At 52.5% G+C, this 14,398-nt stretch overlaps 1 protein-coding gene across 1 annotated transcript in view; it reads right to left on the bottom strand.

Annotated features, from left to right (window-relative positions):
* The window catches only part of SLC29A3 (solute carrier family 29 member 3), an 82,102-nt gene that overhangs the window by 27,532 nt on the left and 40,172 nt on the right, over window positions 1-14,398 (bottom strand). The window contains exons 4-6 of the mRNA XM_022590814.2: window positions 11,754-11,836; window positions 4,561-4,787; window positions 225-387 (exon numbers count right to left, since the gene is read on the bottom strand). Coding sequence (XP_022446522.2) covers window positions 225-387; window positions 4,561-4,787; window positions 11,754-11,836 — 473 coding nt within the window. The remainder of the gene's footprint in view (window positions 1-224; window positions 388-4,560; window positions 4,788-11,753; window positions 11,837-14,398) is intronic.

Here is a 14,398-nt window from a genome sequence, read left to right as displayed (position 1 = left end):
CAACGACTACGAGCCAGGCACAGCTCGAGGCATGGGATACAGCAGAGAGCAAAACCCACTCTATTTCTGCCCTCAGGGGAGGTCACACTCCAGCGGGGAGACGGGCAGTAAACCAGGAAACGAACATGGGCTCTAGCTAGAGGACAGAAGAACTCAAGCAGACAGGATAAAGGTATAAGCATACATGAGAGAAGGATGCCGCAGAGAGCTAGCGCGGGCCTCACCTGGCGTAGTCCAGCCGCGGCAGCAGCAGGTAGAGCCCGATGCAGAGCACCAGGAAGACGTCCGCCGTCAGGAAGAAGGCCAGGGTGCTGTCCGTCACGTCACTGGCCCCCGCCAGGTCCACCAGCGAGGCCACGGCACTGAGGGTGCCCCCCATGGCTCCTCCTGCAGAGAGCGTGGGACCCCCACGGATGGTCAGGGCGGGCCCGTCCTCCCTGCCTCTCGGGCCGCCCGCGCTCCACTCCAGCTCCACGCTGTCGCTGCTGAGAAGAACGCTGCTGTTCTCACAGCACGGCGAGGCCTTGGCAGACCCGGAGGGTCCTGCAGCCGTGAGCTTTCTGACTCTGGGAGGGTATCCCCAGCCCAGCTCTTCTCCAAGGGGCATGGAAGAGGCTCCGGCCTGTCCGAGCACAGGCTCCCCGCTGCCTCGAGCGAGGCCAGCCGATATGGGGAGTCCTTACCGGTTAGAAAGCCACCCAGGAGCTCATGGAGCTTACCTTGTACCCCACGGCAGCTGTGCACCATACACGTGTGAACACGCATGCACGCTCGCTAACACACACACAATCACATACACATACATAGGCTACCACAAGCTCTCACACACACACACACCGACACACAGTCTCAAACCACACTGTCACACACACACACACTCAGTAACACACTCCTATATACTCACACACCATGCTACCCCAAACTCATACACACACTCGCATGCACGCAACTGCCCCACCACATGGAATGTGCTCTCCTGCCGAGGGCTTCGGCACGTGGCCCAGGTGACCACGTGGCACCACATCTTTCTCTGCTACCTAACAGAAGAGACAGCACAACCTAGCCGAGGGGACTCATGGGTCCAGGAGCCAAACAGATGTACATCTGACCCTTGACTCTGCCACTTGCTCGCTGTGACCTGGGGACAACATGACTTCTTGGGACCAGAGTTTGCTCATCTGTAAAATGGGGACAACGACACCTGCCTTGCAGAGCAAGGCCTGAATCAGATGATGTTTAGAAAGAGCCCAGCACACAGCAGGCTTTCTGCAAATGTCAGCCCCCTTCCTCACCACAATCACAGTCACTTCTGGGAGGCAGGCCATGTGTCTTTCTTCTCTGTTGAACCCTCACAACCGTGGGTGGTCAACTGGTGCTGGCCACGAGTCAGAGCTTATACATGGTCACAGCCTGTTTATTTGCCTGGAAGATGGGACTCACACTTGTCCTGTCCCTCCCATGAGACTACAGTGGGATGGAAATGGAAACAGTGAATGGGAAAAACAATGAATACATGGGCGCGTCCAATAGGATCAACGCAGTAAGTGCCTGTGAATACAGGACTGCCTGGCTGCACGGATGGATTTGCCTGCGTTAGAGGATCAGGATACTGAGTCTCAAGGAGGCAAGAGGGCCACTGACTGCAAACAGCCAACTGGTCCGTGTGGGCACGAGCTGCTTTGTCATTACTTGGCAGGTCTGACCAGGCACCACTTCACTGCCCATTGTTGCACAGAGCAGAGGTGGGAGAGCGACAGCTGGGCCCTCGTCCACCACGATGCCCATCCTCGCTGCCTCACCCACACTCTGACTGACACCTCTGTGGCTCTTTTTCTCCCCAACCTTCTCAATGTGAGTTCTATTAGCCTGGGTGGGGCCAGAGGTTGGGATCTGAGAGGAGAGCAAAGAAATGAAAGTTAGCATAGTGATGTTTTAATTCTAGCACAGACTCTAGAATCAAAACATCTGAGTCCAACCCTGGCTCTACCACTTCTATGTGTGTGACCTTCAGCAAGTCACTTAACTTCTCTGTGCCTCCGTTTCCTTGTCTGTAAAATGGGGATGTTAAAGCCCACCTCTTAGGGCTGTTACGAAGATTAAGAGGATCATTACATGTAAAGCAGGACAGTGTCTGGTACTGAGAGGTGCCATATAAATCCTCTCAGATTCCCAATTAGGTGTTTCGTTATTTCTGTCCTTCCTACATCAAAACAGCAACAACAGGGTAAACTCTTTGCCAAGAGGGTGCCAACTTCTGAGAAGCTGTAATCCCCACCTGGGTGATTTGTAAGAACTGGAGTTAAACTCCGTAAGACATTCCCTAGCTGCCCTGAGGAAGAGATCTTAACATCACTGCCTATTGATTTTCCTCTCTCTCTTCCCAACTTGTAGAGAATTTATAATATTATCATCAACAACAAACCAGGCCTCCGGGAGCTCATCCTTCATGACTCCCTACTTTTATCTCATCAGTTATGGAAATACATGCAAACGAGGGACTTAAAAAAACACCAGTACAAAACAAATGAATTGTTCCTCAGATGCCAACACACACAGAATTCACAGATGGGCTCCTCTGGACAAAAAACAACGGGGGCTGGTGAGTGGCACTGAGGCCTCTGGGAGATCGGGACACCTCACATCTTCCAGGGTGACGGGTGCCCACTGGGAACTGCACACAGTGGTGACAACGTTTTAGGGCCCAGGGTAATTAATACTGAAGTGTGAGTACTAGATTTCTCTACTTTTTCAAAAATGGACTTTCTTAAAAATGCACGGGAGAGTCTCCTTCTCTGGAAGGTTTGCAGGTGGCCAGATGAACCTGAAGGGCGCCTTGCCAACATATCGGTGTGTTTGGTCACTGGCTCCTGGAGAGAGAGCCAGCAAGGTTGTTATATTGAAAAATCCTCTAGCAGTATGGAGGGAGATGAGGGGACAAGAGACCAGGATGACCGAAGGGATTAAATCCAGTGTTCAGTGGCCACTTGCCTCAGCTTAGGCATGCCCTTCTTGAAGCACTGCTAGGGGCATATTGATTGTACTCAGGAAACTTAGCGATGGGTCCACTTTTATTTTACTTTACGCCCAAGGGTTTCTCTGAGGATACAGCCAGAAGCCTAATCTTACATCAAAAATGGCAAACAGATTTGAGCTCTGATCTGTTGACAGTAAGTGTCTCCAGTGCTATGCTGAGAAGGATTTAGACACTTAGGAGGAAAGATACAGATCGATTAGTGATGTCTGGCACTGGTGTGGGAACAGGGAGGAGATATACACGTGTCCAGGTATTTGTCATCCCTGTCACATACTACTTGGCATTATCGATTAATGGGCACAGAGAAGATTCTTCGCAAGATGCTTCTCAAGTGGGCAAATGCTTACTGCACCTCTTCACACAACATGGACATGCAGAGACACTGAACAGAGCAGCTAAGCTCCCAATCTTGCTTTAAGGGGCGGTGGTCTCCTGGGAAAGCACAGATTCTTCCTGACCCAGCTCCTTTTTATCTTGTTGAGACATTTGGGTGAGAGAACAGAACTGCTGAGGTCTAGGCAACAGGCTTAGGTTAGGATCAAAATTTTAGTTAAAGGGGTCAGCCCAAGTCATGTCAGCAGCCCCATAAAATGCCAAAGTTCAGGGTAACAGAGGAGTTTATGACTAGGCTATCAGCTCCTGGGAGGCTGAGTCCTGTTCATCTTTGAATCCCTGGCACATAGTAGGTCTTCTACAAAATTACAGAGGAAGGAAGTACAGATAGAGGGGGGGAAAAGATGGAGAAAAGAAGGGGGAAAAGGTAGGGGAAAGGAAAAATAACGAGAAGGAAAGGGGACAGGAGAAGGGAAAGGAGGAGAGGAGGGAGGGAAAGAAAGGAACGCTGGTTCAGGAAATGCACTTGGTAGGCAGACTGTATTTTCCAAAAGGAGCTGCAACTATGTCTCCCCTCCCATTACAGTATGATTTTCATACTCACCCACTGAGATATGTGGGTCTGTGTTTTCTCCCCGTGAATCCAGGTAGGCTTATGGCTATAGTGGAAGTGCCCCTAAATGTCTTTCAAGGCTAAGTCATAAAAGGAAATAATGCTTCTGCCTGGGCCTCTTGGGATGCTTGTTCTTGCAACCCAGAGGCCATGCTACGGGGAAGCCCAGGCAGCCGTGGTGAGGACCACATGGAGAGAAACCCTGGCCCCAGCCCCAGCCCCAGCTGAGCTTCCAGCTAACAGCCAGCACCACCACACCAGCTGGGTGAGCACACCATCTTGAAAGTGGATCCTCCAGCTCCAGGCGAGCTATCCTGGCTGAGGCCACGTGGAGCAGAGGAGGAAAGCTGTCCCTGCGAACTTCTACCCAAACTGCAGACACACGGGCCAAAGAAATGATTCTTACTGTTCTAAGGCACTAAGAAGTTTTCACGTGCTTTGTTAACACAATAATAGATCATGGAAACACAACTAACACTCATTTCTTTTTCTGGAAGGGCTACCACATGCTCACCTCTGGCTCCTTCAAATAACCCCCAAGTAGACTGACCTGCTCAGTCGTCTGGACCCCCGCTCTCACCTGATATCAGCGCCTGGGAATTCCTCATGGGGAAGGAACCAGTCATGCCAAAGACGCTGCTATTGAAGATGGTGGAGGTGCCGCTGAGGATCGCCATGCAGACGATGGTGACGGCGAAGAAGCTGTGAGTCCAGGAGGAGGTGTCCACCTTTACCAGCATGGTCATCACCACAAAGATGGCCAGCATGACAGTCAGCGAGGCCAGCACGCGGACATGAATCGGAACCCTAAGGTGAGGATACCAGAAGCGGTTAGAGACCCCCTCGGGCCTCCCATGCCAGGCTGGGCTTGGTGAACATTCTTAAGGGAAGCAGGTGTGCTCAGTGGCTGGGACTGTGCACTCCGCAGTCAGGAGGCCTGGGTCTGAATCCTGCCTTCCTGGCTCACAGTCCTGTGTGGACTTGGATTAGTGACTCTATCATTCCGGTTTCAGCTTCTGCGTCTGTACAAAAGAAAGGAGAATCAATCTACCTGAAGGTGTGGTTGTGAGGATCTCTGGCGGGGAGTGTATAGAGTCAGGCAGCAGTACCCAGCTCAGGGCAAATGTTCTCAGATGCTGCTTCTTTTCATCTTGCTGTGAGGTTCAAGGACAGGAGATGAGGGATCTTGAGGCAAGACCCCCGTTCCTCCTGCCACGGGGATGAGCTCCCGCTGGCTTTGTCTAGTGCTTAAACAGAACAACCACCCACTGGATTCCTTCCCCCAAAACTTAGCAGTGGCAGGGAGAGAAGGGAGAAGAGAAGAAAATCATCACCATCACTGTCGTCATCAAAGCAAACACTGAGATAGTACTTCATTTGTGCTAGGTACCCTTCTAAGTGGTTTCTAAATGCTAACTTGTTGAATTCTCACACCAGCTCCACAAAACAGGTATTCTTACCTACCCCACATATACAGATAAGGAAACCGAGGTCACAGAGGCTAAGCAACTTGCCCAAGGTCAGTCAGCTGCTCCCACCTGTGCTCTCAGAACGACACTCTACTGCCTCCCTGGGAATGAAGGGAATATGGGTGGCCCAGAACAGGTGGCCAGGGCAGAAGGAGGCTCCTGTGATGGGCTCAGTTGTCATGGACAGCAGCTGACGCCAAGCTAGAGCCAGCTACCCCCATCCAACCCCACTCCTGCATGTAAGCCTTACGCCTCCCCCAGACTCCAATCTGCCCAGACACCGTCCTGCAGGGAGAAGCAGGGAAGCCTAGCTCTCTGTGAAACTGCATTTTTATTGCAGGGAGAGAGACTATCATCTAAAGAGGCTGTTTAAATCATCACATTAGACTAAGCTTTAAACCAGATTGGATGTTTAGTTAATTTTCCTGCTAACCAGTGGGTGGCAGCTGGGAGAAAAACCCAGATTAGTTATATACAAATTTCTTTCGGATAAAAAAAGAAAGACATGAAAGGTAGAAAAAAATATATACATACATAAAGAGGTGTGAAATGATGAGCATGAAAAGCAAGAAAGGATTTTTTCAAGGTGCTTTTGTGGCCCCAGGCTAATTTGAGTTTCCTTCCTATCCTTGGCTGAAGGGAGAGCAGGTGCTGCCTGGGCTGTGTCAGGGGCAGAAGGAAGCCTGAGGAAGTGAAGGGACAGTTCAAGGTTGTGGTGTGAGGAGCTAGGATGAGGACCCAGGTCTGCTGAGCCCCAGCCCATGGCTGTCTTGCTAAGTCGCGTCCTCTCTGGTGTGTTCATTCCACAGATAACACTGGCCAACTACTGTGTGTCCAGCGCTGGGCTGGATGCCCAGGACACAGGACAGACGAGGGACAGGCATTTTGCTCCAGTGTGCAAAGTGCTCCATCAGCAGGGCCATAGGGCATCCTGGGCACGTCTGAGGGGCACGACACCCACTCTGAGCATCTCATAGGTTTTTTGGAGGCGATACCTAAGCTGGAGCGTAAGGTACGTCTGGATGTGAGTGCACATATCTTGTGAGAGAGAGCGTAGCACACTCAGGGAATTAAAATGGACTCTGGCTGCAGGTGACACTGGGAGCAGAGGATACCAGACAGACATGGAGCCCCACCCTGGAGGGCCTGGTCCAACTGATAAGTGCCAAGACTTGCTCCTCAGAGTGGGGCGTGGAGTGGGCATGCAGGCTTTGTCTGCCAGCATCCCTCCCACCAAGAGCACTCCTTCCATGCCAAGTTGTCCTGCGGAGGTGGACGGTCAAACTGTCCACACCAACCCATCCACAAATGAGGGCACACGACCTGGTCTGGGGTGATCAGGGTGTCCCACCCATACCTCTGGCCACTGGATTGGGTTAGGGGTTAGCATGTGACCTAGGCAGGGCCAGTCAGTCATCGCTGGGACTCAAAGGTAGAAGCTGGGTCTCTGCCAGGACTGTGTCGGGGGCTGCTGGTTCCTATCTGGCCAGCTGCATGGGGAGAGGCCACATCTGAGATGAAGCCAAGTAGGCACACACAGAGCTCAGGGCCGGCGGATGAGAAGGACGCTTATACTCCCCTAGATCCAGCAATGGAGGCAGCCCTGACTTTAATTTTCTAAGGAAAGAATGAGAAAATCCTTTTTGTGTCTCTTTCCTTTGTTACCAAGAGTGCCAACCAACACATAGAGGCACATCAGGGTTTCCAGTTGGGGAGCGACAGAGAGACTCCACCCCTGAGCAATGGGTGCCCTGCCCTCCTGCCCTCCCCTCTTACCAGGAAGCAGGTTGCAAGTGACAGGTGATTGATTAACACCTCCCAAGAACAGCCTTCAGCCAATGATGGGGAAGTGGGTGGATAAATACCCCAGCTCCCACCCCCTCAGGTGTGTTCCACACTGGCTGCCAGAGTTCTGAGCAGCCGAAGCTCGGTCACCTTCTATGGGAGCTGGCTTGATAAGGCTTCCTTTACTGGCTGCCAGCCCTTCCCAGTCTCCCCCCTTCTCCTATTGTGGCCCCCCAAATAAACTACCTGCACTTGAATCCTTTTTCCAGGGTCTGCTTCTGAGAAACTCCACATCAAGACACATCTTCCCAGGGTCTGCAGGGGACTTGGCCTGGGCAGGAGCTGGTGGGCAGTCAGGTGAGCACCTGGACCCCAGGGGCCCCTGAGTACCTATTTTAAATGCATACCAGGTGCCCTGAAGGCTGGTGGTCAGGCCTTACTCTGATGCTCAGGGTGATGCTACACACTCAACCCTGTCACACAAACCCCCCCGCCCAACTCTCTCCCAGGAGCTGCAGCTTCCCCACCCACCCCAAAGATAAGAGCCACAGGGGCACAGAGCCTGAGTCCAGAGACAGAAACCCTGCCAACTCTGCCACCAATTCACTGTGTGACCCCAGGCAAATATTCAACCTTTCTGGGCCTCAGTTTCCTTGAAAAAGAAGAGGTGGGACAAGAAAAAGTTCAGGTTTCTTCCAGTTTATGCTTCTAAATCTGAAAAAATTCAAGTGGAGAGAAAGGCTGGGGACTAATGCCCCAAAGTTTTAGCAGTTCCTTGGGGCAAGAAGGCGGCGAAGGACAGACTAGGAGACGTGAGAAGCGGCACAGGGACAGGGCCCCGTCTCGTTCTCACCCCCAGGGCTGGCATAGGGCCTGGCAGGCACCTGGTAAACACCTGCTGGATGCACAGATTGATAACTAAGGGGTCCCAGCAGTGCACGCTGGGCCTCAAGCTCCCCTTCACGCTCTGCTTTTTGACCCCCTCAGCATGGCAGGGAGACAGCTGGAAACAGCAGCAGCGATCCCAGCCAGCTTTGGGAATGGCCTCTGTCTCCAACCACCTCCTCCCAGATGCAACGCAGGAAAGGTCCCCCCCAGGAATGCTGCTGGCACCCCAGAAGCTCTCTGTGCCTGTCAAAACAAGGTTAAGTAGTTGCCTGAACAGGAAAGTTGCTTTGGAGAGAGCTGGGGGACTTCTTACCCAGGCACCCCCAGGGCAGGGAGAGGAGGGCAGAGTGAGAGAGGAGGAGGTAAACACCAAGTGCATCACAAAAGCAACGCAGCTCCCAGCTATGCCCCCCCCTCCGCCCCGGGTCACATCCCTGACCTGCACAGGTCTCCTCCTCGCCAGCTAGTTGCCAGCTGCAGAACCCATTCTCAGCTGGAGCTTCCCTGCAGGGGCTCCAAGCCCTCAGGGGTCTTGCCTGGGGCTATTGTCAATGCTTGTAAAGCTTTATAAAATGTGCCCGTGCAAGTCCACCCCATATCCACTAGCGGGGGGCACACTGCCTTACTCTCTGCTTCTTCCACCTGGACAGCGGCCCAGGGGGTGGTAACACTGTTGGGATTTTAGGGAAAGTCTAGACAAGTGCTGCCCTAGGCTTGGTGGCTCTGCTCTGGCACAGGGGATGTCTGAAGTGACAGCTCCAGCCCTGGGACCCTGGGGCAGGTCATAGTGATATGAGATTCTTGGAGAGGGCTGCCAGATGTACCCAGGCTGCCAGCTTCCCTCCCTTGCTCACGAGGGCTCAGGACCCCAGGGGACTGATTTCTTCATAAGTCTCCAAAATGTAAATCCTCCTCATAAGTATTTATGATGCTACAGATTTAACATAATAAAACACTTGGCGATTATGGATGAGCCGCTTAGATAAAGCCAGGGTTCTCCAGGAGGGGAGAAAAGGGGACATTTCAATCTCGCACATTAAATAGAAAACAGCTTAGCTCCAAACCATCTTCCCACAATCCAGAAACAGACAGAGGCTGGGAGCATTTTCCACATGGCCCTCACCCCTCTCCTGGAGCCGGGAAAGGGCACAGGCAGGCCCTGGCGTGGGCAGGACCCTTCTGGAGGACGCCCTGTAACACTGAGCCCTCAGAGCCAGCTCCCAGCCATGCTCGGGAGGGCAGTGCCCACTGCAGACAGACCCAGGCCTTCTTCACCACCTCTTTCCCTCCAGTAGCCTGAAGCCAGGGCAGAAACGGGCTCCCGCTTATAAAGCCTGAGATGCAGCTCTGGCTGCAGGGAGGGGTCCCGCGAAGCTGGAGAACTAGGCGGCAGGGGGCCCAGAGGTTCCACGCACAGATGTGGGGGGAGAAGGGTCCCAGTTCAATCCTGCCTCCAACCTCTTGATGGCCACATGACCTTGGGCAGGTCACCTCTGTCAGCCTGTTTGCCCATCTGTAAAACAGGGGAATAAATTTGCCGCTCTTGGCCACTGCAGATTAAAGCAGAGAATGCCTCCGAGGGCTCTGAGTGCTGGGAATGCTAACTGCGATGATCAGAGATTATTCGCCCAGGGCCCTGAGGCTGGGCCTTCCCCGCTGCCGCTGATCCCCAGTCCCGGCTGGCTTCCGGCCTGCTGGACCTCACGACCACAGAGCGGGCAGTGCCAGGTAAGACGCCAGCTCAGGCCAGCCCTTCCTGGCACTGTGGTCCTGCGCGCATCTCCTGACCTCCACTTTGGACAGAGGATCACGATAGGGGCCTGGAAAGGAGACAGGGCGGCGAGAGGCCGAGGGACTGCCCACCGCCATGGCTCCGTCACCTCTTCCTTGTTGTCCTCTTCTTGCATGCCCTTCCTTTCCTCATACCTTCTCTTCTGAGTCACTGCCAGGGACCCAGCTCTACCCGGCTCATAACTCCATCCCCTGCCTCCTTCTGGGCGTGATCTCTGGAGGCTGCGTTCCTCCTGCCAGGACACTGACCGTAGCCCCGTGTGCCAGGGACAGGCAAGAGCAGGCAGGTTAGGGGCCAGCTGGCTTTCGGCCCCCAGGCCGTCTCAGACCATCCTCCCTCTTGCTCGTCCAGCCTTCACTTTGGTTTTAAGAGGCGTGCAAAATTCTTTGACATTCCTTCCATTGAAAGGTGCGGTCCCTGGTCCCTTAAAACTGAGTGGGCAGAAGGGACAGTATGTGACTGCAGAGACTAGGTTACCAAAACCATGCAGCGTCTGCCTTGCTCTCTTGGGGCGCCTGCTCTTCAGCCACAACATGAAAAGTTCTGCTACCTGCGAGAGACCGAGGGGAGGGACAGAGACAGACGGAGAGAGAGGTGCCCCGCGGAGGCCCCAGCTGCCTACAGCCACATGAGAGAGGGCCAACCAGAGCTGCCAGGTGAGCCTGCTGACTCCCAGAACCACGAGAGACAGTGGTAGTGTTTTCAGCCACCATGCTCTGGGATCATTTTTCTGCAACAACAGATCACTGGAATAACCCCACAACGTAATATGTTTGGAAAGACTGGTCTCTTCAGGCTTAGCACACCTGAGGCACATGCGCTGCCCTCTCTCCTCCTGGACTCAGAACAGACATCAATAATCAATCACAGCACACTCCCTGAGGTCAGACCTGCCGTAGAATCCTGTTCAAGCAGAGATCCAGGTAGTCACTACAAACTGAGCAGAGTTGGGTAAAACAGGTTTGCCACCAGCGACCTAAGGTTGCAGTAGGCCGTGCCCAAGAGATGCCCAAGTTTCTGAATCACAACGTAGCTACCTTTATCAGCTAATGATAGCTTAGGGGAAATGCAGGCAAAGTAGCTCAGGCTGTTACCCCTGTAAACCTAAATGGAGAACGGATGGCACCAGTCACCCAGTGGGGTGAAAGGGCCACGGGCTATCTCCTAAATCATTCCTTCTTCCACAGTGCATCCCACCCTTCACAAATGCTGTGTCAGAAGTCGCCCACTGACCTCCCCCATAGGCGGTCGACTCATGAGCTGCTGTTACCAGCTTGGCACTGAGCACTGAGTGACCCATTCCCATATAGTGAGAGCCAGGGTGGTGGGGTGCCAGCCTCTTAACTTCTAGCTCTGATGTTTTTTTTCTTTTTTTTGACCGCTCCACGTGGCATGTGGGATCTTAGTTCCCTGACAGACCGGGGATCGAATCCGTGGCCCCTGCGTTGGAAGCACAGAGTCCTAACCATTGGACCACCAGGGAAGTCCCCAGGCTCTTAACTTTCGATGGCTCTCAGAAAGGCTTGGAAGACCAGCCTCCACAAACCTTGCTCCCCGGGCCCCACCCACCATCTGTGGTGTCCCTGCGGCCCAGGCAGCTGTTGACAGTCAGCTCTGACCCCATGTGGCAGCGTGTGGCTCCCTGACCGGGCATTCCATAGGCAGGGCCCCAGGTAACCGATCTGGCTCTCAGTCTTCATGGAGGAGTCTGAACTGCCTGCTTCCTACTTTAGTGGACACATGTAAGCCAGCAGAAGAGAAGCAACTGTGGACCAAAGGGGAGTGGATGAGGCTGGAGGTGAAGGTCAGGGGCCTCGGAGAGGGAGGAAAGTGGCCTACCTGTTGACAAGCAGGAAATTCACCAGGAGGCACAGCACGGAGGGTACAGTGGAGGCAACGGCCAGGTAGCTCTCAAAGTAGTTCTGCAATCACAGAAGTGAGGAGTCTGCTGAGGTCACTCAGGATGGAGGGGAGGGGCCCCACCTGAGAGCATGGACAGGGCCCCTCTTGGTGGGTCTTCTCCCCACTGTCTTTAGACACGTACGAGTGATGGGTAAGTCCACCCCGAGATGGCATGGTCTTGCCCCATCTCTAACCTAAGACCACTCACTCGGTCACACAACAGATACCATCAATGAGCTACGCTAAGTGCTGGGGACATAAGGAAGGGTGGGACTTTGTCCCTACGCTAACGCTCTGCAGCCCATGCTCCCACCCATCCTACCTGTTCCACCCACGTCTGAGGCAATGGAGACAGGACTTGTATGTACGTTTGTTTAAAGAAAAATTTTACCCTATCAGTCATCTTAGCCCGTTGTCAAATTTCAGAGATATCCAGATGGGTTTTGTTATGACTCATCCCCATTCTCACATTCTCGCAACCAAGTGAGGCCTGTTAGAAATACATGGGGCCCTGATCCTTGCAGAGAAACTCTGTTCCGACTCTGGATTTGCTCCTTCAATAGAGCTGCTACCCAAGGTCAAAGCCGCTTTGGGAAGTGGCTCTTAGTCTGGCCAAGATGAGGAAAAAGGGCATTTTCCTGGAAGTAGCCCGACAGTGTTATAGACAAAGAGTGCATGAGACCACAGAAAAGACGAAGATTCCTGATCAACATGTGCTGCAACTTTCAGCTGAGGAAGCTGAGTGGCAACTTCATGCATTTTTCAAAGCTCAGGGAATTGTCCACTCACTAGGGTAGCTTTTACTGAGTGTACCTCATCCCTCAATATACGTGTCGAACAAAAAGCCAAAACACTGGAAAGGCTGACACATCTTGGCTTTGGTCCTTTTATGTCAAACCATGAATCCCAGGTCAGTCATGACAATGGGTTCTAAGCCGTGAAAACAGCTTCCATGTATTAAGCATACCGTGTGCAAGTACAAGGGCTTTATACGAATGATATTCTTTACCCTAAAACATAAAAGAGCTGTGAGTACTCTGGAAAGTTTACAAAATTGAACTTAACTGGGGAACTATTTTGAGTACAAATGTGCCAAGTACCAAGAACAATGTGTGCAAAAATCTTGCCAATGGGCAAACAGCTCGGGCAATTGTAGGATCTCTGCAGAGTTTAAGACATGCTTCTTCCCTGTTAAGAACGGGGTGTCCTATTGGGAGTGTAAGATAGAGTGTGAGGTTTTTTAATGTCTCAGAACACCGCAGGGAGAGCTGTCAGAATTCTGTGGGGGGTTGTTGTCAAATCAGTGGTAGGAGCAGTGAGTTCTAAGGGAGTTCTGGGTAGGGAAGTAGGACGAGGGGGCTGAATCCTGGAGAGAATGGCAATGAATATGGTTTGGGGAAAAGATCCCAGAGGAGGTGGGTGGGATTTGCATCCGACCTTAACAGGGAGGGTAAGATCTTTCCTTTCTGGGAGAGTCTGACTGCAATGTGGAGGCCAAGAAAGAAAGATGTCATAATGGGCCACTTCTAGTCTGAAGCACAGACCGTCTCCACAGTCTGTTTTTAAGGCTGCAGAGTGCTTTGTGGCCTCTGATATCCACACCCTGAATATAAGATTGTGATGGCCTTGCAATTAAAATGATAATCACAGCTACTGTGGTCCATCAACCATGAGCCTTAGAAATAGCCTTCCTCCTTTGAGGGGCCACTGCATTGTCCTAGTCTGATGGGTTCAGTGGAGCCTGGACTGGTCCGAGGCACTCAGTCAATTACTCCTTGACATAGTGGCTGGGCATAGGTGAGGCCAGGCAGGCGATGGGCAGCTGGAAGCAAAGGAAAAGGGCCCCAAGGAAGAGACAGCTGCAGGTGGGGGCCAGGACTGCCGCAAATCTGAGTTCCTCATGACAGCCTTCCTTCAGTGGCTGTTCATTTTGTGGCAACTCTATAAATGGTCATCACGTGGGATGCAGAAGCTCTGTCTTTGTTTTTTCAAGCAGGCTCAGGTTACTTGAACATTTTAGGAATGGGGATTTTCTAGGTAATTGAATGTTCTGGTTTGTTGATATTTAAGCAGAAGAAGTTCCTTTTAATGTTGGAAAAGCTTTTTAAATATTGACAACTGGGTAAGGCTAGGAGCCCCCTTTCTGTTGATTGAGCCCATTTCTCTGCTTTACAAAGGGCACGTGGTCGGGGGGCAGGGTGGGGCGCAGAGGCAGGGGAAGAACGGACTTGACCCTGGGTCATCTTTCTACTGGTTCAGATCCGGGAGCTGTGGTTAGTGACACAGGTGGAATCAGCACATACCACAGAGCTTTTTTTTTTAAACTTAATTCCTGATACAAACATGTGGTGGTTTTGACTTATTTGCTGCTTTTGCTTATAAGCAGAGTTCTAGCAAAATGAGGTGTGGTGGGCAGGCTCTTAGGGTGGCCCCCATGATCCCAGCCTCCTGTGTTCATGCCCTTGTATCATCCCCTCTACTGAGTGTGGCTGGGACCTGCCTGGACTTGCTTCTAACTGACAGAACATGGCAAAGGTGACGGGTATACACAATTATGTGGATGGGATTATGTTACATGAGAT

The sequence above is a fragment of the Delphinapterus leucas genome, chromosome 16 (assembly GCF_059928025.1).
Source record: "Delphinapterus leucas isolate spDelLeu-1000000601 "Yukka" chromosome 16, BTC_Dleu_Yukka2, whole genome shotgun sequence".
NCBI lineage: Eukaryota > Metazoa > Chordata > Mammalia > Artiodactyla > Monodontidae > Delphinapterus > Delphinapterus leucas.
Note: the sequence above shows the minus strand (reverse complement) of the source record. Positions and strands in the feature narration are given on the sequence as shown.